The sequence below is a fragment of the Leptonotus elevatus genome, chromosome 4 (genome assembly GCF_054856555.1).
Source record: "Leptonotus elevatus isolate MCC_2025b chromosome 4, RoL_Lele_1.0, whole genome shotgun sequence".
NCBI lineage: Eukaryota > Metazoa > Chordata > Actinopteri > Syngnathiformes > Syngnathidae > Leptonotus > Leptonotus elevatus.
In genome coordinates, this window is record NC_141242.1 from 21,497,102 (window position 1) to 21,521,662 (window position 24,561).

At 40.4% G+C, this 24,561-nt stretch overlaps 2 protein-coding genes across 6 annotated transcripts in view; both read right to left on the reverse strand.

The window, feature by feature from the left end:
* The window catches only part of necab2 (N-terminal EF-hand calcium binding protein 2), a 121,718-nt gene extending 100,396 nt beyond the window's left edge, over positions 1-21,322 (reverse strand). For both annotated transcript variants that reach the window (XR_015094637.1, XM_086074231.1), the window contains exons 1-2: positions 20,953-21,322; positions 16,690-16,714 (exon numbers count right to left, since the gene is read on the reverse strand). Coding sequence is in view for 1 of the 2 variants with exons in the window: in XM_086074231.1 (XP_085930357.1) it covers positions 16,690-16,714; positions 20,953-21,279 (352 nt within the window). In the remaining variant the exon portion in view is untranslated. The remainder of the gene's footprint in view (positions 1-16,689; positions 16,715-20,952) is intronic.
* Positions 21,323-22,237: 915 nt separating this feature from the next.
* Positions 22,238-24,561, reverse strand: part of hydin (HYDIN axonemal central pair apparatus protein) — a 67,106-nt gene continuing 64,782 nt past the window's right edge. For all 4 annotated transcript variants that reach the window (XM_086074214.1, XM_086074215.1, XM_086074212.1 and 1 more), the window contains 2 exons: positions 23,045-23,326; positions 22,238-22,956 (listed from right to left, as the gene is read on the reverse strand). In XM_086074214.1, coding sequence (XP_085930340.1) covers positions 22,747-22,956; positions 23,045-23,326 — 492 coding nt within the window. In that variant the 3' untranslated portion in view covers positions 22,238-22,746. The remainder of the gene's footprint in view (positions 22,957-23,044; positions 23,327-24,561) is intronic.

The following is a 24,561-nucleotide window of genomic DNA, read 5'->3' on the forward strand; positions in this document are numbered from 1 at the left end:
ACGGCTGCTTTAGTGGAATTTCCAAGGTTAATAAGCACAGGTGAGGTTGTGGATCAAACATTTGTGTTTGGCTTTTTTTGATTTTGTGATACCACACACCACACACAGAAATGTACCAGTGATAAGGAATGTTGATGAATGGGTAGAAAGTTATGATAGCCATCGAGAATTTATCAAACTGATTCAGTTCAACCGTTCCTGGAAGAGATTAGTTCTTACGGAAGTAACAACTTTTTTTTTTAAATGTAAGTCTAATTCAGTGGTGAAACATTCAACGAAACAGTAAATATGGCAGCAACTCGGCACGCTAGGTGTTGCATGACAACACACAGTAGTCTAAAGGCCTAGATGCACCAATCCGACGTCGTGAAGTCGGATCGAGTTGGAATACGCCGGGGGAACGTTTTACAGCAAATTCGACATGTTGAATCGGCGTCGAGGGCATTTGATCACTGTGGATTGGCTGTTAGCTAGCGAATCAGTGCACGGGGCAAGAAGAGCAACGCGGAAAAACAGTACTCAACTCAACTTTGTTTTTTTTTTCAGAAAAGCACACGTGAATATTAAAAGTCCCCCATAAAGAGGATATGATCATATTTCAGCATGATTTTGGCAAGAAGATTTGCAAAGTCGTTTAAAAAGTCCTTATTGTATTTCGGAGGTCGGTAAATGACACACAGCACAGTGAAAGTTTGGCTGACTTCAAAGAAGGTTTCTTCAAAGCTGTGATCGATGTGGTAAATAGACATCGTTAAAATAAAAAATATATATATATTATATATTTTTTTTTAAATAGTCGCCGTTCCTCCACCTCGGCCCGACGTCCTCGGAGCGTCCAAGTAAGCGCAACCAGGCGGTAGTAATCCAATCAAAGCGGTGGACAGTCCAGGTCTCCATCAGGCAGAGGAAATTCAAGTGGTTGGAAAGGAAAAACTCCCTCAAAATAAACGTTTTGTTTGTCAATGACCGCACATTTAACAGCGCGATCCATGTGGGAGCAGCAGGGGTCATGGCTCTTTCGTCCGGCGGTCTCGAGGACGCTCCTTCAGAAGCTGGAGGTCGGCACCGCGTCCAAAACGCGGAGTGCAGCTTTTCGGGTGAACCGGCGAACGGTAGCAGTCAGGAGTCGGCAGCGTCCAGCATACGCCACAACGTAGTACATCCATTCGTTCGGGAACGAGAAGGGGACGTAGCTTGTTCCTGCGCTCGTTTTAGCTTCACCAGATGGCCGCCGCGGAGGAGAATTACTTCTCGCGCATGCGCTGAAGGTACGTAATAGTCGGTGCGGTGTGTAATTATGTCCTTTTACTACACAACGTGCTGACATCTGGGCCAACGCCACAGGGATTAGGCATCGGTCAGATTTGACCGACATTGGATTGGTGTATCGAGGCCAGTGGTGGGCAAACTCGGTCCTCTAGGGCAACGCAGCTGATTTCTATCAACAGGATTGTTACCAGGCTTATGCAGAGATTGCTGATGAGCTGATCATATATCAGCTGTGTTGGAGAAGGGTAACATCCAAAACCTGCAGGACTCCAGCCCTTGAGGACCAAGTGTGCCCACCCCTGATCTAGGCCTTTATGCTGCGGTCATTGTGGGCATATGCAACCTCAAAATGCTGTACAGGGGATATAAAAAGTCTACATAGCATTTTCAATTAGACCTACTGTATATCATTTCAAAACCTGTACAACTCAATAAAAAAAAGAAAGAAAATAAATGTTTTAGAGAGAGATGCCATCAATTGAAAAGATGGGAAGAAAATTGGTCAGTGAGGCTGCCAACAACATTGAAAGAGCTGCATGAATTTATGGGCAATTTAGTGCAAGCTGTTTGGCACACGTGACAAAAATCTCCTGGTTTTTTTTCATATTTCTGGGCTGTGGGGTAAGGTGGCAAGATGGCCTTGTCTTACAATGTGGTAGGGGTCGATCTTGAACTTTGCCAAACCTATGTGCAACAATCGTATAGTAACTATATTCTGTGAAAACTGTCAAAGATGGCAGATTGGAAATAATTCTCGTTTTTTCCCCCCCACTCAGAAGAACGTTGACTGCACACTCCAGTATACTACACAATGGCATCTGTGGCATTGCATTTGTCATTTAGTGCGGTTGGGTAAATTTGGATTTGTATTTCTTAAAGGTGCATTATGCTATAAAAGGTAACATTATAGCTTTTTCTACATCATGCATGCTCCACCAATGCCCAGATGAATTTGAAGAGCCCTGACTGTTTTACTCTGACTGCACCTATCAGCTTTTATCTTCCCTTTATAGTAGAGTGTGCAGACCCGCACATTCCAGTTTCTTTGGGGAGGGATGGAGTGGTGGAGGGTGATGTCCTGCTCGTTCCCGCGCAGTAGCGGACATGTGGCGGGCACAATCAGCACATATGCTGCAGTTACGCTTTGGGCCAGAGGTGGCAGTCGCGAGTAAAAAAAAGTGACAAACTGCGCAAAGATCCTTTAAATACGAGTAGTCAAATAGAGCCTGGTATTTATTTGAAATTAAGCATCAACCAAGTGTAAAATGCTTATTGGTACATGCAGAAATAAAATTATCTGTGCGTGTGTATACAGGTATATAAAATGTCAAAATGTTTTTTTCTTTTTATTGGGAGGTGTTCCCAAATGGCTCTTTGAGTATAAAAGGTTGCCAACCCCTGGTATATTTCAAGTAAACCAGGGTTGAACTTTTTAGCCATAATTCTTGGAATATTTATTTGGCGAGGACGGGATAAATGATTTAGTCAGCAGCCATTGAAAATGTGTCATTAAGTCTTGTATGGAATTATTTGTGTTCTCACTTTTTAAAATTCACCCAACAAAAAGGAGGCAGAACATCTGATTGCACTGCAGCACCATTGTATGCTTTCTAAGGCTACGTTCACACTGTCGGCAACTGCGATCCAGATTGGACTTTTTTGCCCAAATGCGAGCTGTATCTGACTTTTTTATGTCAGTTTGAACGGCTCAAACCCGATTTTTTCTTATCCGACCTGGATCACTTTCCTAGATCGGGTACGTATCCGTTTTTTTGCGGGCAGGGGCATTACTCGGGAGACGTACGTGAATCAGCAAAGTTGTTTCACAGCTGTGACTAAACATAAAGTTGACATTTGCGGTAATTTAGATAAGTAATTTAGCCACTCAGACGACTAATTTATTACACGTCGACTTGAGGTCTCCGTGAGATGAGGAGCTCAAACAGGCTCGCCTCATTTTCCCAAATTATTATTTCTACCTCCTCCCGCATTAAGATAAAAATATGGGCCCCGACGACGGACTTATAAAAGTCCGTGACCCTGACACGCTGGACCATACGTATTTACTTTCGCAAACATAGCATTGTAAGTGACGTTGTATCTTCTTCTGCGCATGCGGGTCACTTTGCGGAGACATAACATTCACACAGCAGATAGATTGAGGTCGCAATTAATAGGTAACGTGAATGCTTACTAAAAAAAAAAAATCGGATTTCACCCCAAAAATCGAAATTAGGCATTAAGACCTGCAGCGTTAACGTAGCCTAATTTTCACTTTCTAAGTATAATTTTCCAATTTGCACACTGTCAGAATAAAACATCTTGATAGAATGCTGTAAAAATTCTCTGTGACGTCTGCTTGTCATGATTTCACCAAGATCTAATTCACTGGCTGAAGATTACACGACCGCTGCATTTTTTTTACTGCCCCTGTCAAGCAGCAAGACCAATGAGTCAGATCTATCAGACACTTTGTTAAGTTGATATTGTAGCGATGACTGCTTAAGGGGCAATGAGTGTATGTCTCGGTATTCTAACTCTTCTGAAGGCCAGTAGTAGAAGTAGAAGCGCTAAACCTTTTTGTGCAAAAATCCCAATGCATTTGAGTTTAACCATCAGTAAACTAAAACCAATTTACAAAACCAAGTTGAATTGGAACCGGAATACAATTATTCTTTGTGATTACGTCTCATCGTATCAGTGAAAGATAATTTCCTGTGTGTAAACAACCTGCCTGTCTGTCTTTCCAAATAAAGAGATGAGCCACAGTAGATGATCACCTTTCACTTCACTCTTGTCTATTTTGTGGCACAGCGGAAAGTAGAATGTGGTAATATGTAATCATCATCAATCTGCTGGCTGAACATAATAATGTTAGTAGACGAGTATGGCAGCACAAAATGTTGCACAGCGAATTTACTGGGAGGAGATGTTGTGCTTTATCTGCAGGCTCATGAGGAACTTTATGTATGCGTGTTTTGGGGGATGCGGTGGGGTTGTGTCCCGATGATGAGTCGTCCTCTGTGATGGCGGATAATTGCTGTATTTTAGTATGGACTGAAAAAGGATATATTATTTCAACGCCTGCCTTCATTGCACATCCAACTATTTGAAACCCACTGGCAGCCTCTCCTGCTCCCTTATGGGAGGTCTCATTTGCACAAATGGTTTTATGGTTCCTGTTAACAGCCAGATCTACTACTTCGCCCGCCTATAATTGACTGCCATTGCCCACAACGTTGCTTTTTAATGCAGCGTGATGATGTTTAATGGCAGATAATGGAATGTCAGTTTGTGAAACCAGCTCAGTTTAGCATGTCGTGTTCACCTTTTTGTTGTTAAAATGGTGCACTGACGGCACGGCAGATTAATGAACTTGCAGTGGAGGATGCCTAAATAAGCTTATGTCATGTGTCAATTAGCTACTTTTTTGGCCTGTCTGTTACATGTCATTTGGCCTTTTGGTATTTACACAATGCGTTATTTCCGGATAACTGAAGCCCTGTTCACATGTTTCTTTTACACCTTTCACACCTTTGTATTGTCCTTGTGTGGTTTTTGCGTATATAATCCTTACATATGAGATTTTTATTGTGTGCTTCTTTACTATTGTTAATTATTTGTTATTGTATATTGTAATATTCGTGAAGGACATACAGTATCTAGTATCTAGTATCTTACCCATCTGACAAGTTTTTTTTATGAACGACAATGCACCATGTGTGCATGCCGAACACCTTTTAATGCTTTTCTGTTAATAATAATAAAAAAAATTAAAACTATAGTTTAAAGTTGACCAATTAAGAGCAAAGTCATTAAGCTCCAGTCGAAATTCTCACTGTCAATCATGATGTCCGTGTGATGTATATACAGACTTTATGCTATATGCATGAAATTAATACATTCCTTCTCAGGGTCACAAAAGAACTGAGGGTGATTCTGGTTTCCATAAGATGGCCCATAGAGGATACAGTATCGCCATTAAAAACCCACAAGAGGAAAACACCTATCTGTATTGAAAAATAAAAAGCAAAGTGAATCGAGCTCATTTGCAAACCATGACATGACTTGACAATTCAAAGCAACAATTCATTTTGAACTGACTGGAAAAGCTACAACAAATTGTGCTGCTGTGACAGATGTCGAGTGCCAGGTGGTGAATATGACAACAAAAGAAAAGCCTGGCAGTAATATGGCATCACCTGTGAGTAGGATTTGAGGTGCAGTTCCAGGTGGAAATTATATAATCAAATTAGAATGCCAATAAGATTAAAAAGATTTACCGAAACAGACTTGAGTTGCTTAGTGCCAGTCACATCGGTCTTACACACAGATACATCACTCAGATATGCTCCTGTAGACTCCAACTGAACCAATTATTGCCTCCAACAAGGTTTCTTTTTGTTTATTTGTTCATTTTCACAATTTTATAAAACATACAACACAAATAAAAATTCACAATAAAGTGAATCTGCAATAAGTGAACCGCGAAGTAGCGAGACACCTCTATGAGTATTCCTCCACAGTTTTATGCTCAATTTCTCTTTTAAGTACTCCCATCCTACAAGTGTGACTGTGCTGTAGAAAAAAATGACCTTAATCATTACAGCAGGCACAATCTTTCTTTAGTTTAAAAGTTTAAAGATTATCAAGTGTCTCTAATATAGTGCAGAATGCTTACATACTCTCATCTATTTTGCCGCATTAATGGGACAAGACATTAATATGTCAAACTTTTAATGAATAAAATAATCCCTAGTTAGCATCCAAGTTCTAAACGAAAATTTTCAAACACAACTGAACATTTTTCTGAATTTTGTCTCACTAAATTAAGCCACATTTTGTCCTGATAAAATTGGAAAAACTAATTACCTGGGTTAAGCAGGGGTTATCTCTGTTGCTATGGAAACAGTAGGTCAGAATGACACTCGGGGGGGACAAATACATGTTGTAACCGGAGCAACAGAGAGGTATTAGATTGGAGTTCGATACAATCTATTTAGACCTCCTTCACTTCTAACTCTTAAAATTGAGAAATGAAAGATATTTTGTCAAATAAATAAATGTCGCTCTTGGGTGTGCGGCTGTTAGTTATTTATTACATGCTATCACACACAGAGATTCAGACACACCCAGCAATGCCATGTAGCTAATGATGGCATGTAAATGTCATGTCTTAAGTCCCCCTGGTGCTTTCATCTCAAAACAGACGACCACTACTCTTCTAAAAATACACTCTGCAGAGCTTCTAACCAGAGCAGTGAGAGCGCACACATTCTCCGCTGAGTGGAAGCTCCCAACCGTTAACTCATTAGGAAAGAAGAAGTAGAGAATCGACAGCTACAGCCATATTCTACTCTGAGATGGAGAACAAACACTGAGCGGCTTCTGATCATCAAGGACTGCCAATCAACCACTGTAGCTTTGCTCACCATGGCAACCCCCACTGGTTGTGAAACTGGCACGCCTCGCTTTACAAGCACTGAAGTAGATACTTCCTCAGACACTTCCACAGCATCAGTGAATGTGATTCTGCAAACATGAGCTGACCTCCTGACTAAACCGAACGATCGGGTGAGAAGGGCCTTAGACAGGGAGGTGACCAAGAACCCAATGGTCAATCTGACGTAGCTCTGTGGAAAGAGCAATAAGAAACCCATCTCTGCAGTCATCCACCAACCAAGCCTACATGGTATGATATCACCGTATCATAGCACTTCTGCCGTGCATAATTGCAATTCGCATAAAGGCACCTGAAAAGCTCTCAGACGGTAAAAGATAAAATTCTCTGGGCAGATGGAATGGGGAGTCTCCCAGTCAGGATTGAAGGACAGAAGAATGCAGCAATGTACAGTGACATGCTGGATGAAAATCTGCTCCAAAGTGCTCTTGACTTCAGACTGCACTGAGAAGTATTAACTGAAAATTTACTGAATTAGAACATCTACGTTGGATGCACACTAAATTAGATTGAAATGTGGTATTACTGGTGTAATTTGAGAGTCAGGTCAAATTTAAAAACAAACCCAATTCCCCAAAATTTGGGGCACTATACAAATTGTGAATACAAATTGAATGCAATTATGTGGAAATGCCAATTTTTTATATTTTATTCAGAAAAAAACATAGAGAACAAATCAAAAGTTTAAACTGAGAAAATGTATCATTTTAAGGGAAAACTATGTTGATTTTAAATTCCATGGCGTCAACAATCCCAAAAAAGTTTTCACCACTGTGAGGCATCCCCTCTTCTTACAACAGTCTGCAAACGTCTGAGGATCGAGGAGACAAGTTTCTCAAGTTTAGAAATAGGAATGCTGTCCCATTCTTGTCTAACACGCGTCTCTCGAGCTGTTCAACTGTCTTGGGCTTTCTTTGTTGCACCTTCCCCTTTATAATGCGCCAAATGTGCTCTAGAAGTGAATGAAGTGGACTGCAGGCTGGCCATTTCAATACCCGGATCCTTTTCCTACGCAGCCATGATGTTGCAATTGGTGCTGCATGTGGTCTGGCATTATCGTGTTGAGAAATGCGAGATCTTCTCTGAAAGTGATGATGCCTGGATGGGAGCATATGTTGTTCTCCAATCTGAATATACCTTTCTGCATTGACGATGCCTTTCCAGATGTGGAAGCTGCCCATGCCACACGCACTCATGCAACCCTATACCATCACAGATGCAGGTTTATAAACTGAGTGCTGATAACAACTTGGGTTGTCCTTGTCCTCTTTAGTCAGAATATATAGCGCCCCAGTTTTCCACAAAGAACTTCGAATCGTGATTCGTCCCACCACAAAACAGGTTTCCATTTTGCCACACTCCATTTTAAATAACCCCTGGCCCAGAGAAACGCCTGCACTGCTTGGTCTGCTTTAGAAATGGCTTCTTCTTTATACTGTAGAGTTTCATCTGGCAACGGCGGCTGGCACGGTGGATTGTGTTCAATGTTTTCTGGAAGTATTGCTGAGCCCTTTCTGTGATTTCCCTTACAGTAAGCATTCCTGTTTCCGGTGCAGTGCCGTTTAAGGGCCCGAAGATCATGGGCATGATTTTTCGGCCTTGACCCTTACACACATAGAAATTGTTCCAGATTCTCTGAATCTTTGGATGATGTTATGCACTGTAGATGATGATTACTTCAACCTTTTTGCAATTTTTCGCTGGTAAACACCTTTCTGATATTTCTCCACTATCTTCCTACGCAACAGTGAAGGAATTGGTAATTCTCTACCCATCTTTGCTTCTGAGAGACACTACCACTTCGAGAAGCTCCTTTTTTTTCTTTTTTTTTTTCGAGAAGCTCTTTTTATACTCCAATCAAGTTGCCAATGGACCTCATTAGTGGTAACTGGTCTTCCAGCTGTTTTTTTTATGAATGCAATTGACTTTTCCAGCCTCTTATTGCTACCTGTCCCAACTTTTTTGAGATTTGTTGGCACCATGAAATTTACAATCAACATATTTTTCCCTTAAAATTATACATTTTCTCAGTTTAAGCTTTTGACCTGTCATATGTGTTCTATTCTGAACAAAATATTGAAATTTGGCACTTCCACATAATTGCATTCAGTTTTTATTCACAATTTGTATAGGTTCACAACTTTTTGGGAATTGGGTTTGTACAGTTGAAATATTCTTTGAGGCAAAGAAGGGATCCTTTTAAAAATTATATAACTAAAGGGTAGCCTGTATAATGACTCATACTACAAGTCATCTCATATTTGTTGATTTGCTAAAAGGTGGCAATGTGTATGGGAAATTAACCTATATGCATTGGCGGTGATCTAAATTGCAATTTGGAAGGGTCTAGTTGCAAGGGTTTTCTCCAAGCAAAGGTTCAAACCTCAAAATTTGCATAGCCAACCCACCAGACTAATGATGTTAGATACCAAGGTATTGATGGGGAAACGAAGCATATATTGTAAAGTTTGATAAATACCTGCTGTTCCCATTTTTGTGTCTTGTTATGTATTTGCCGGAATAATTTGACTTGTTAATTTTAATACTTGTTATCAAGTTTGGGGCAGATGTGACATCACCTCATTAACAGGCCGTCACTTAGACCCATTAGCTACTATTGAGTGAGACGCCAGATCGCTTGCCCATTGATGTAAATCTGTCATCCAGACTCGATTATTTATTTATTATTATTTATTAAAACGGAAAGGATATAACCTGACCCGGCTTCTGACTTACATACGGCAGGAGAATGTTTAGGCGACAGCACCTCCCCCTGTCTCATGTCGTTCATCGGCAAACAGATGTTGCCACTCTCAGATTGATGAACCTTCCATGAGTATTGACTCTCGAGAGTTGCGAGAATGACTCAGATTCATCAAAAAAAAGAAGAAGCCGCGTTTAATTGGGAGGTGGGTTTGAGCCAAGACGGCATTCAACGTTGTGACGTCACAGCCTTCGCTCCCCGCGGGTGAATATGGCTGTAAGATGTAGTTGTCATGGCGTCTCAACAAATACGTTCCAGGATCTATTACAAGCTTGCTTTAATGCAACCAGTGTAATAACGCGTTTGGATACAGTTTTCTTAATAAATCCTATATATTTCTCCCTCCGAACACTAGAGTTATACACTTCAAGTAGGCTACTAAATACACAAAATATGAATGCAAGCAATTGTTTTCCCATCCATCCATCCATCCATGTTCTTAACCGCTTATTCCTCACAAGGGTTGCAGGGGTGCTGGAGCCTATCCCAGCAGGCTTCGGGCAGTAGGCCTGAACTGGTTGCCAGCCAATCCAGTCAATTATTTTCCCAAGCCTTAATGAAAGCATACCCATATGGATGAGGAACATACATGTTTCCATAATTTTTGGGAGTCCTTTGTCTTCACTCTTGAGGACACCAAAGCAATGTATTTGGACTTTGAACAAACATATCACAGTGGAATATTATCACAATGATATTCTGCACTATGATGCACAAAAATAACAAGAAAAAAAAAAGCTATGCTGTACGTAGCTTTAATTTGATAACCAAACAATTATTGCTTGCCAGTTCAGTCCTGGAGTCGTATCCACCTCTGATTTACAAAACTGTAATTATATATTGTACATATTGTACATCAACTTGTGAGATATTTCCTCTACAGATGAAAAAAAAGTCCACTTATTTTTGTCATAAAACAGCTTTTTCTTATTTTTGTCACTTTGCCACAGCTAGGTGCACTCTGGGGCTTGTTAGCCCCAACGTCGGTAATTAAAAACTGCAGGTAATTAGACACATATGACACTGTTCTGACTGGCCCCCTGACAATATGATATGGCAGAAATATTTATGCCATTTCCTTAAATATCCAAACAATGAATGCACTGGAAGACATACAGTACAGTTGCCACCAGCCCACATTATTCAATAGCTTGTTTGCAGGTGATCCATATTAGACTTACAAACAATAATGCTGACATTTTACATTTCACTTGTAACATGGTGCAGATTTAATAGCACAGCTATTTCGTATGTCAGCTTTGTCTGTGCTGGGTTTGATCACTGAAATAGGACACTGATAAATGTAATTGTATGTACAGTATACCAATAGTTGGATCTCAGGAGTGGCTGCCATTCCAATAAGTGTGAAATTTGCCTTTTTGTGATAATGTGCCAGTGAGTGAGCAATTCCACCCCCCTGACTACGTTTACATGCAATCAATATTCGGGTTAAGGTCAGAATAACGGTTTCTGAAACATTCAAGATAACTCGTTTACATGCGTGGCGGACAGAGTTACTCCCGTTGACATGGTTATTGTGCTCGATTGGAATACTCCATTCGTAAGCACGACACACGGAGCACGTCATTACGCAAATAGACATAATTTCCGCTTTTCGCTTATTACAGTTGATACAGTACTTTTTTTTTATGTCACTCACCAGGCTGAATAAAGTGGTCAATTTCCTCCTCAATCCAGAAGTGTTGTTCTCCATCGTCATGTTTGTTTACCTGCTCTAAACCCGCCAACTCACAAATACCGCGAGAATTCATCTTGCAGAGCAAGGTTAGAAAGAGGCGTTTTCGCCATAAAAATACAGTATATACAATAAATATAATAATGTTTTACAACAACACTGAACTATATTTACAATTTAATATTTACTTGTGGATGGATTTTTAATGATTGTGGTAAAAACAAAAATTCAGGAGTCCACACACCGCTCGCCTGATCGTGTGTTCCCATTCATTTGAGAGCTCGAGGCGCAGCGGAGCCCCGTCGCTCCCCAGGCCCATGCTGATGGCTCCCACTTCGGGGATCAGCCTCGGGATTGACGGGTTTGGTGGCTTCAGACGCCGGACGCCGTTGACTCGGAGAGGTGGCCAGTTTAATGAATGAGGCTGAGCTCTCCAATCAGAATGAATGAGGGCTGGATGTGGGAGTAAGTAAATTAACTTTACTACATGTTTCATAATCAGTGTTTTTAATACGACACATAACATGCTGCGATAGCCATACTGTTGTTACTTTATGTTTAGGAGCTTCAAAATGAAAATTTTCACCGGGAAAATAAATTGACTGGTGGAAATTGTGTTTGGCTAGTAACTTTTGAAAGTCATCAAAAAAGTTAATTTAGGGCCCTAGGCTGTGCTTGAGAAATTTCTGGTGGCTTGAGCACCAGAAACACAGACTTATACAGTATACACGTACATATGTGTCTATAGATACAAAATGTGGCATTGTAACGGTATAGACAGAAAATAACGTGAAAACGCAGCAGAGAAATTAATGTATTCAAGCGAGGCTCATTTAGCGAGTACGAAGTTGCCGTGCTTACAATTTGTTCCTGTACTACAAAGACTAAGATTCCTTGCGAAAACAAATAAGTGAAAAAGAAAAGAAGACGAAGAAGAATAGAGCATGCGCATAATGCAAACCAATGCCCCGTTCAAACTAGGCATTCTGAATGCTGTTTATATGAACATGAATTTGGGTTATGAAAGGGGTAACTTATTCTGTTTTTTGTTTACATGGCCTATTGCCAATATTCGTGTTTTAAAAGGGTTATTGCCTGCATGTAAATATAGTCACTGTTAGATTAAATTGGGGCTAATTTACATACTAGTTTGACATGAGCATCCATAATGCACGCCAAATCAAATGAGAACAGGTGAAGGAGAAACTAGAGGAAAAGAAGGTTAGCCGTAGCAAGATGGAGTATCTGTGTGTGAATGGGAGGGACCCAAGTGGAAGAGTTAGGTTACAGGGAGGAGAGACCAAGAAGGTGGAGGAGTTTAAGTATTTAGGGTCAACAGTCCAGAGCAATGGAGAGTGTGGAAAATAAGTGGAGAAGCGTGTGCAGGCAGGCTGGAACGGGTGGAGAAAAGTGTCAGGTGTGATGTGTGATAGAAGACTTTCAGCTAAAATGAAAGGAAAGGTTTATAAAACTGTAGTGAGACCAGCGATGTTGTTTGGTCTGGAGACAGTGCCACTGAGGAGGCAGAGCTGGAGGTGGCAGAGATGAAGATGCTGAGATTCTCTTTGGGAGTGACCAGGATGGATAGAATCAGGAATGAGTAAATCAGAGGGACAGCACATGTTAGAGGCTTTGGAGATAAAGTCAGAGAGGCCAGACTGAGATGGTTTGGACATGTCCAGAGGAGAGATAGTGAGTATATTTGCAGAAGGATGCTGAGTTTTCCAAATGCCAGGCAGGAGGTCAAGAGGAAGACCAAAGAGGAGGTTTATGGATGTAGTTAAAGAAGACATGAAGGTAGTTGGTGTGAGAGTGGAGGATGCAGAGGACAGGATTAGATGGAGGCAACTGATTCGCTGTGGCGACCCGTGAAGGGAAAAGCCAAAAGGAAAAGAAGAAGATATCCACACATGAAAGAGGATTGGGTCGGATCTGAAAAAAAATGGAACTGTTCAGATTCACACACGACCTAGATCAACGGGAACAGATTGTAAACTTAGCTTCAGAATAAAATATTTCTTCCCTGCCTTGTTGAAAAAATTTTCCTCTGACCTTCTATGTTTTATTGAAAAACGTGTCGGACCTTGATCAAGGCATGAGAAACGTAAGGGTACCTATCAGGACATTCTGGGTTGGAAAAATACGCAGTCATTCATAGCAGATTGACGGCTGGACCGTATTGCACCTTCAGGCCTGAGCAGCCCTGAATCCTCCTCCGTCACCACCCCACCTATCATGGTCAGTCACGTGATGGACAGTGAGAAAGCATTAGAAGAGTTGAATAAGGAGAAGCAAAATGGCCGTTTGGGTCAAACGGCCTGTTGTGGCCACTGGAAACACATTGTAAATCTTAAAATTGGCTTTTTCACAAAGACAAGTAATTGAGTGTGTACACTGCCCAATTATTGATACTAAGGTTACTCAAAGGGTGCGACGTGATTATAAGCCGCGGAGGCGAGCTACTATCCGTGGCGGTGCCAGAAACAAAATCATGTATGGAACAGGCGGTGCTATCGTGTGTGTTTTCTGTGTTTACACAATATTACGATATCACAATATTATTAATCATACTTTACAACGATCCTCTGTCTTGTTATTGATGGACACTCTGGCCTACTAGACTACTGTGTTTTAATTAGACATCACGGTGCTACGTATTATTTTGATGGTATTTGGCGTAAAACGTTTGGGAACCACTGTTGTTGAATGGAAGTTGCACGTATTCATAATAACAATCAGCAAACTAGTACAGTCGTGATAACATTGTATTGTAAGTCACTTTATTAATGAGGTCCAACACTGATGATTGTGTTTCCGCCACACCAGGACGCAGCTCCACTCGACTGTTTGCTGTCAGCTGCAATGCTGTGTTTCTGTCCAGTCTTGACAGCATAGATAAACAACCCTCCCGAAAACCTGTCTGCGCACTGTCATTATGCCAAACATAATCATGATGATTAATACACGCTGGATGAGTCACAGGACACAGAAAGGCAAAGAATTAAAAACCCATCCGCTGATTGAAAGTGTGAAAGTAATCAATTTTATTGTATACGAAGACTAAATGTATCAGAGGGAGGTCTAAGTCTACCAATTAAGTGAAACTCCATCTAACATACAGCTGAAAAAACACTGCATATTGTTTTTGTATATGTTCCAAATTGAATTCAATACATCAAAATGTTTTGACCTTCATTTTTAGTAGACATTATAACGTATTGTCTGTCACCCTTTTATAATGATTTAAATGCACTTAGTGGAATTTCATTTGCACAAAAAAAGGTTGTAATGTACAGTAATCTATAATATGCCGTCGCATCACGGAGGTGCATTCCTCCGCTATTGCCGGCGGATATGTCGAACCAGCGGAGTTCACCCAACTCAGATAGAATCCGCGCCACAACCACGTCTCTGGTTTTGGAGCGTAGAGCGCTTCCAGTGAGCTCAAATTTCCGGAGAGGATGCTTAACAAACAGGACACTTAAGTGATGTAGAAAATGGATTGGAATTACTTTCAGTCGGTAGCCATAGAAAAATGAAGTCAAAATAGTGACCTATTTAAATCTTGTATGGATTTCCCCTTCATCTTTTCAAAGTGTACCTGCTCAATGCAAGGAGGTACTGCAAGAAGAAACTACAAAGGAGGTGCTGCCAATTGAATATTTCATAGTTCAGGGCTACTGCAACACTGCACTAGCTGCATAACAATGCCTTTAAAGTCAGATTACTACACACACGTACACATGCTCTCACACAGTCCTTTATATACAAAGTCACGCAACCAAGCTTGAACACACTGATGCTTTAAGCTTCTGTTACAGACGAGCACCAATAAAAATGCCTACTGAAGCATGCTGTGTGCATTTGCGGAAATCGGGGATGCATAATATAGAGGCCCACATTTGCACGCACCTGTACACATTTGAATTGCAGTACGATGAACCCATTTATAATGAAAATGTCAAATCAGTCCGTCGAATGAAATCATCGTCATTTCATTGTTGTTGTTGTTGTCACGTCCTTGCTTCCCCACACATCTCTTTGTGTCGCTCCCTAAAATATGCACCTTTCTCTCGTTCCATGTCCCTCTCATTAAAACAGTTCCCCTGGTCTCCTCCCAAGAGAGGCAGGATAAAATTAGCTCCTTTTCAACTTGCACTTGCTGGTTCCTTTCCCTTCTTTCCCAGTCTGCTTTCCATACATCAGAGTTCCCTTATCATAACCATCTTTCCTCATGGTACCAAAACCCTCCTCTTTTGACTTTTCTGCACCAGTAGCAAAAAGACGTCGAGTAAGGACCAATCCAACGACAGCAGGCTTGTCCATCTTTAGAACAGCTGCTCCAGAGAAGATAGAAGCAGTGGCAAATCTGCATGAGGTGCAAGTATATCAAATGTGCTATTTTCTTTCTTTTCTCCCTTCTGATTTATGATTCAGTTTCCCGTTTGTTTATTTGTGCTCTTTGATCGACAGACCTGTCCAGATCTTAACCTTAGAGATTGTCCGTCTGATCTGACTTCCTGGTTCTACTCACTCTCTTTTCAGCAGCCCAAGATTGTCATTCAACAGCCCAGCCATCAGTCACTACGTTTACATGCCATCAATATTCAGGTTAAGGTAAAAATTGTGGTTTCTGACAGATTTGGAAGAACCTGTTTAAATGCGTGAGTAGACAGAGTTACTCCCGTAGGAATGTAATCAATCCCCATCTGAACCGAAATGCACGGACAGCGTCACGACGCAAATAGACGTCATTTCCGCTTCTTATTTTCAACTGTCAATGAAAGACATTCGCTGTATCCAAATGTACACACTATTCCCTAATCCGTACATGGCGCTCTATGAAGGGGTCACGCCATTTTGTATATGTGTCTGAATGTCCAAAAGAAAAAAAGATAGTGCACTCAAAATCACTTCAAATCACAAATAGTCATAAATTGAAAAGTGTACCACCAACAAACAGATTCTATGGCTGCAATTTAATATATTTTTTGTTTATTCTTAATGAGACTGTAATGAACACATGAGTTACTCTCACTGTGTGATGTGTCAGTTGATAAAACTGAAGATCAAATATTGGTAAATACACATCCACTATTTGATGGCCTGTGTGTTAAAGTAAACTACGTTATGTAACATGGATGCGTACTGTGTGTTGCACGGCATTATTATTATTATTTTAATTTCCAGGTCTCAATTAAGAATGAAAATTAAATACCACATGTCCCAATTCACACAGCCTATCACCTGGTCAAGGGAATTACAGTTGGCCAATGTGAGATTATCCCCAACCTCCTTCAACATCCGGCCTATTTAATTATGACCACTAAACATTTCTTATTATAATTATGTCATTATTATTCATGAATTACTTCATTTTGTTATTTCCTGTGAGTGACAAATTCTTGTTATGTGATCCCCCCGATAAAACTACTGAGACAAATGACAAAGTTCTCCTGTAATCTAAACTCAATCTAGTAAATTTTAACATTTACTCACCGTCTTTGTCAGCTCTTCTGAAGATCTGTGGACACAAAATGAACGTGAGTCAGTAACAATGAAATTTGTTATCAAGGTAAATTTTTGTGCCGTATAACAATATCAGCGTACGAAAAAAGTTGTATTGACGTAACGCACCCCCCCCCCCCAAAAAAAATCTGTCATTCGCTTAATTAAGCCTAAACTAAATTTCTACCCCGCTTCTTGCCTTAAAATAAGATCCAACACACCCACAACCCCAATGAGGACAAGCGGTAGAAAATGGATGCATGGATGTTTGTATGCTTACCACCAGCTACTTTAGAAATAAGAATAGTAAGCATCACTTGTTTGAGCACTCCTCTGTTGGTGCCATTCTTTTCTTAGTAAGTCTCACATTAACACTGTTGCTAAGTATAAATAAAGCAGGGGTTTTATTCAAAGCTAAAAATCCTGCTCTTATTTCAAAGTATAGTAAATCCAACTTCAACCTCTCAAAAACACAACAGGCTGTCTGATAAATATCACAATTGTGTCCAATAACTATGAAGTTGTCATTCCTTTGAAGGCTGCGTCTGCTGGCGTGTCTGTGTGATGATAGCGGCGCGAGCCAAACGATCTGACGGTGACACCCGCTAAAGCTTCAGTACTTCTACACTGATGTTCATACTGCATCGATGTGAAAATCACTGTGTTATATGGCACACCCATTAACATGCTAATTACCGTATTTTATGGTAATGTTGGTGGCACGTGGTTTTGCGTAGCTTACTAGCCATCTACTGCGGAGAAGTTGTATGCAGTAGAGCTCTACGGAAGACGTACGTTTGACTTGGCTTGGTCCACTCTGCTATTCACACACAATCCCATGCAATCACACAAAGGAACATTCTATGTGAGAGTTAACAGTAGGCAATGCTGTCGGTTTTTATACAGACCATACAAATGTAGCCTTTATTTTTTCTAATGTGCAAATGTTTAGTTGACTACAATAGTTGTGTTCAATATGCAAATACACAATTGCATGGGTTTAATACAGAAACAGTAGATTAAAAAGATATCCATGCGCATCTTGTAAAAGACAGTGTAAGAAAGACGGGATTGACTGGAGAACAGTTCCGGTCGCAGTGTGCCATGCTTTTGGCCGTAGATCAGATGGGGTAGTAATAATCATAAATTCACAAACATACATATAATGACTACTACTGTCTATTTCATGCATCTTGAAACACTCTATGTACATTCCGCCACAAACACAAACACCACTAATTAATTCCTGTCTACGTGAACAGTTAGGAAAAACTTTTTGTTCTCTAACAAGCATACACTCTAGATATACACATATAATTGTGGCAATGAATTCACAGTCAGTGTTTCTCTGGCATTCAGAGCACAAGCCAGCCTCTTTCATCAGTATTTTAGAGCGCTTCATTTCCATGTGCCAGGAAATTGCGCTTTGAAAGACAAAAACGCACAGAAAAGGCATTTGGGGAAACCAGTGGGGGAAGTGAACAGAGAGCAATCAATGCAGACTGTTATTCATTGTGATAGGTTGTGTGTGACAAATTCATCTCATGCTTAGTTCCTGGATATAAACTGAGGGTTACATAAATGATATTTACAAATATATTTGTGTGCATTTTCTTAATGGAAATTGCTAATGTACCCAGTCGATAATCATACAACTTCCAGAGGTATTGGGATAATAAAAGCATTAATGATTTTGAGTTTGATCACCACAGTGAGGTGAGGTGAAGGGCTATTAGAAGTTATTTTGTATAGATGCTTGCCATAACTTTGTTTTCAAATTATTGCAGAAGAATTTTGGAACTTGAAGGGGGAGAAGTTGTTGAGAGTCATTGTACCAGACGAGTGCCTTTTGAGTCCACAACGTTTGATCAAGTATTTGAGGCACACACAAAAATGTGCCCAAGTTTGTTTCTCAAGCTTAAATTCATTGTTGTTAACATAATATATTAGTAAATGCTATATTTTTTTAGAGTGACATTTTATTTGCAATCACATGACCACATGACCATTTTCACATTATGACCATCTGCATCCAAAATATCACCAAATACATTAAAGGTTTTTGTCAAAGATTTATTATTTCCATGAATATAAGTGTGTCGCTGATTACATAAAATATATTGATTAAAAATTTTAAAAATATATATTATTTGCGCGCGTCCCTCAGTTTATCTTACCATCACCGTCACACTTACGAGTTTATTGACTGTTGCTTTAAGTGACACCACAAAGAGGAAGTGACATCATTTGTACCTCTGGAGCAGCCAGGAAGAAGGCAAGTTCTGACATTCTATTCCTTTTTTTATTTTATTTTATTTTTTAGATTAGGTCCATCAAGCTCAACCCAACTATCCCAGTCACACAATATTTATAGGGAAAACTGTTTTTTTTAATCAAACATTTTACACTTTTAATGTAAAGAAAATGATATTTTTTTACTGAAAGTATACTCCTTTAGGTCAGGAACCTAACCAGATGGAGAACAATGGCCATTTTAGAGTGAAATTGACCACCCCGTCACATAACACCCCGTCACGTTTTATTGTGACAGGGTGGTTCTTCTTCAACACACTCACAGAATTATGTCCAAATTATGTTATAGTGTAGTTTCAATACATGGAATACGAGTCTTAATTAGATCCCAAATACTTGCAGAAGAGTTTTAATTTGCTTTTTCGTGACCAAGTGTTACAAAAACATTTATCCATCCATCCATCCATTTTCTAAACCACTTATTCACAAAATATTTATATTTATTTAAATATAGTTCCCCTCACGGGAGCTGTTCTCAAGGCTGACTGTTGTATTACTGCGCCTAGCAATGTCCGTGTCAGCGTTTGCAGTAAAGAATTTTTTTTTTTTCACAGACAAAGTTGGTCTGAAGAAATTGTGTGGTGCTTTTTCACATGGTTAGTTATCAAAAGGGATGACACGAGTTATAAAAGTAAACTATAAAGAAATGATGCAGCTGTTAGGAGAAAAGAAAATTGTTTGGCTGGACAACAGGCAATCAGGTAGAGTTAGCATAAGTAAAATACAGCCTGCAGCTTCACACGTGCTCACACACACCAAGTTCTGTCAAACACATTTAAAGTAGATTTCTCACCAATAACATTGGGTTCAATAGCACAATGAACTATTGAAAGTTCAAGCAGATACAAGTGTAGGAGTGACGGGAAATGGCAACGTAAGTTTAGTGCTGGTGACAAAAGGCGGACCTGCATGCAAAGATTATCAACTGATCAGTGTTAGTAATGCAGATTCATTGTTAAAGAAGGTTGAAAAGCATCTAAAACGGGAAATCCTAAGGGACTGTGATAAATCATTGATGGTGTCACTATCTTGATCTCATCTTCACAGTGAGCTACGATGTTCCACGTTGGAGATTCCATTGTAAAATTCAGTTGTTATGGCATAAAAATTCATCAATCCCCCAAATGTAAACAGGTGGCTCATGGGTGGTAGTTACGTCATTGGTTCAAGTGGGCGTGGCAAATTAATAATCTTGTGAGGGGCAGAATATTTTAAACCAATCTGAGTATGATGCAGTGTAGGTCTACAGCAATGCAATTTACAACCAAAATATCAAATCACTATTATTTATGTGAAAGTCTTGCAATTAGATACATGATTTGAGGCATACCTAATCTATAATGAATTCATCAAAGATTTAGTCAAAAACTTCACAGTCACCTCCAACAAAAGTTTATCTATTTTACTTTGGAAAGTCAAGCATTTATTAGACATGAGCGATATCCTGCTTTAAATCAATTAAATATGCTCTTTGTCCCCACCAGTAGGCCAAACTACTGCACTAGTAGAATAGCTATAGGGCAGAAGGCGTGGGAAAAAAAATCATTCAATCATTCTACGAGTGCTTCATTGGCTTTCTGGCGATCTAACCCACAACCTCTGAGTTGGGGGATGAAGTGGTCCGCGTACGCCCTAGCCATTCGGTAACTTAATTGTCTCTTGTAAGGAGAAATAAGAGTATATAGGCTACTAGTACATGGACCTGATGCCTGAGGCGTACCATATGGAATAAATGCTCAAACTACTTTCCATATTCTACAGTTTGCTTCAGTAAAACCAGTTTACAATTAGTTCTTATTGTTATGAATACTATAAGACGTTAAAAGCTCTGCAAAATTACAGTGCGCCAGTAAATGGAGCTTCGGCGCGCGTAAGTGCGCACTACCACGCTGGATGTGAAGATCCAGCACTGTGCGTGCGACTAGTCGGTACTATACTCACATCCAGAATGACGGAGATGCCTCTCCGCGGTTCCGGGGCGAAGAACTGCTCTTGAGCCACTGCCACCTCCTCCTTGCTGGAGGCGTACTCCCTGCTGGAGATGTTCTTGTTGTCGCTCATTTTGGTGACGATCCAGCGGACGAGCCCGTCAATTCCACCGGGCTGGGCGCCGCTGTTTCCGGACTGAGCTGCCGTTTCGGACTCGCTGTCCTGACCGGCTACGGGCTTCGTCTGTTCGCGGCTTTCTTGGGCTCGAAGTTTGGCTTGTTCTTTGTTCAGCAGTTTGTGGACTCCGTCCCTACAGTAGCGCGCTGCCTGCTCGCACATCCTTTTGCTCAGGAGCGCTCATGCTGCGCTCTATGGGGGAGAAGAGCCCCCACCCCAGCCTCCCTTCCCAGTTACATCACAACCCCACCCTAAAACACACCCGCGCTATACAGTGGGGCACTTTTACACCACTCGATCAAATGTGGGATAAGCAACATATGCCAATTTTTTCACGTCATAGGTCTACAATACTAGTCATCTTTAGACCCATGATGCGTCTCTTCCTCCAACTTTTAGAATTGTACCTGCACTTAAGCATATGCAAAACACATTAGAATGGTAGTGCACGATATCGTTGAGTGAAAGAAATTGCATTAAAAAAAAGTTTAATTTTTAATGCTGTTTGTTATACGGCTTACAAGTGCTAGTGGTGATGGCCATTGTCAGCGAGACATTCTATGCTGGCCTAAACACTACAGGCTCTTGGTTTAAAGATGAAGGCTAGTGCAATTGATTTACACTGCATCTATAAACCAAGACCACCATCTAGAGGAGCAAAAAAATAAAAACATTAATTACAAGTGGCTCATGAAGCTTTATTTTCCCATCACTCCAACCAGCACTTTACTTAGAAACTAATATTCGTTTTTTGAAAGGGCATTGATTGCAGTCTCCTCTTTATTAGTCACATTTTGTATTGGCTGCATAGCTTCCAGTATGTGGATGAGATTGTATTGTCCAATTTAATATCAGCCTCTTTGTTGTCATGTCAATCTGATCTGCCCAGGGCCTTGAGAATAAGATCAGATTGCAAAAGTTGCTGTTTTTGTCATGTTCTTGGATACATCTTTTTTCATACAAAAAAAGTATGGCACTGCCACGGGCTGTTACGTTACACTTTTTGTAGTATTATGATTGAATCAGGTAAGTCTCCACAAAGTCCCACATAACAAATGCATATGCACCCACTGGTATAAAGTATATATTGAAACAACACACAATGAATACACATCAAGGGTAAATTATATAGACTTTTTTTGTGATGCTACTGTAAAAACTATCAACGTGTCCATCTTCTTCAAAACATGCGTGAAGGTTCAAAAGGCAATATTGCAATGCCACTTGAATGGCCATAAAGAGGGGAGCAAATAAAGAATGGGACTTTGGTAAAGACTGGAGTCATTAGACAAGACACGAGTGCCCCCGTGTGGTCATTATTTATGACCGATTGCCAATGAAGGTATCACATACTCAAGACAAGTGGCTTGACATGTATCTAACAGAACATTTTCAACATATTTTTTTGTTCACTCCTTCTGGGCAGCCAAGTACCACCAATACACAGTGGCTGGGGACTGCTGATACTGTATATGTACAGTACATACAGTATTGTGTAGTATTTTAATTATTTTTGGAGGGCATGGCCTTGTATTTACACACATGACAACAAACTTTATTTTTTTGACAGTAAAACAACATTTTGAAGTAGCATTATAATTTGTTTTGCTGACTGCATTAATGTTGGGATTACGTTGACTCCAGCAGGTTGCCTCTCAAGTAATACATCCACGAGCTGGCTTTACTTTGTGCATCTGTGCACTGATTGGAGATGGTCAATTTGCCAATACATGGCCCTGGCGAGCCTCCTTCAGGGGCTAAAAAGTGGACCTGGATGGGCTGTGTTTTTTTAGAGAGGATGGTGTCAGCTGCTTTGACTGTAAAACAGGGGTTGTCCACCTGCAAGACGTACCATTGTTTAGTTACATATATTTCACAACAATGACATCATTTTAAAGTTATTTGATAGTCAAGACATATACAATACCTGAAAAGTAAAGACGGTGGTCTGCAGGAACACATTCTTGAAAGGGATAGAGATGCTACGACCATTCCTAATGTTGAACGGGCCTTGTGTTTTGGAAGGGAGGCCGACCCCACGTAACAGAAAGATGTATTCACCCCCAATACCAGACGACAGGTGAAGCTGGCCGTTCACCTCTCCAAGCTGATAAGGCTCAAAACAAACCTCCACGCTGACTTGAGACCCTGTCTGGTTACCAGGCAATGCAGCCACAGTCTTGTTCACAAGGAAGGCTGGGCAGTCAGTCTGCAGTTGTTTAAGGGCAAAACAGGACAGACAAACAAATCATGCTGTGGATACAATTCCTGAAAGGAGACATGTTATGCATTTTTATAATTGGAAAAAAAAAAGAAGTTCTTAAAGGGGACGCCAACCCACCAAAAATATTTGACAATAATATGTTCAATGCAGCCCCACTAGTCTAAATACAGTATTTTGGGTAGTAGTGTAATATGAGTTAAGCAGAAAAACCCAGCAGTTCTCATCAATATCAGAAGGCGGCCATTTTGCCACTTGCTGTTGAATGAAAATGACATTACTGTTGCTCAGGTCTCAGGTAACAACCAATCACAGCTCAGCTTCATAAAGCAGGTGAGCTGTGATTAATCATTGCCGGAGCCCTAAGCAACTGTGATGTCATCTTCAGATGACAAGATGGATAAAAACGGATTTTTGGATTTTGCTTCATAACGCATATTCCACAAATGTAATATGAACCCCTTCAGACCCACAGATGGCCCCAGTGGACATGACATATTTGCATGTCTAAACCAATAAAACGCATAATTTGGAGGAGCTCAACACTTCTGATTCATGATTGGATCTTACATAACCAATCACAATCTCAAGTTGATTTGCATGATGTTCATGTTAAAAATGTTGCATATAAGCTTATAGGTTTACAACACGCTACAGCCATATTATCCTGGCATCCACTATAACAACTAAAAATGAGATAACCCCCCCAAAAACATTTCCATGTTGTTCTTATGTAGGAAGAGAGTCAAAATCAATCAATACATTTTGCCGAGCAGAAAAAATACGGGTCTGAAGGGGTTAATTAGAATGTCATGTTTAGACTGGTGAGGTCTCACATAAGATAATATTGTCAAGAAATGTTTAAGGTTGACTTCCTCTTTAAGTGTCACTACATGACTGCGACAAGTGTAACTGTTGGCCATACTGAAACCCGGGCAACCTCCCTGCTTGCGAGTGGAGCACACTATACAACAGGGTCAAAGGCTTTGGGGAGCGAGGTTTACTAATCGACTGTTGTGAGCAACTGTTTACCCTGCCCATATAAACTACTGAGTCAAAAGTGTATGGTCTTTCCATTAAAATGATGACCTGAGGCAGAGCTAGAAAATAGCAACTAGGTCAGTGGCTTCTCAGTGGGGAGTGACCGTCAAGACAGTTAAAACATTTTCACTTGTGGATGCAGCTCTTCATATATTGCACTTTCTACACTTGTGAATTAGTGT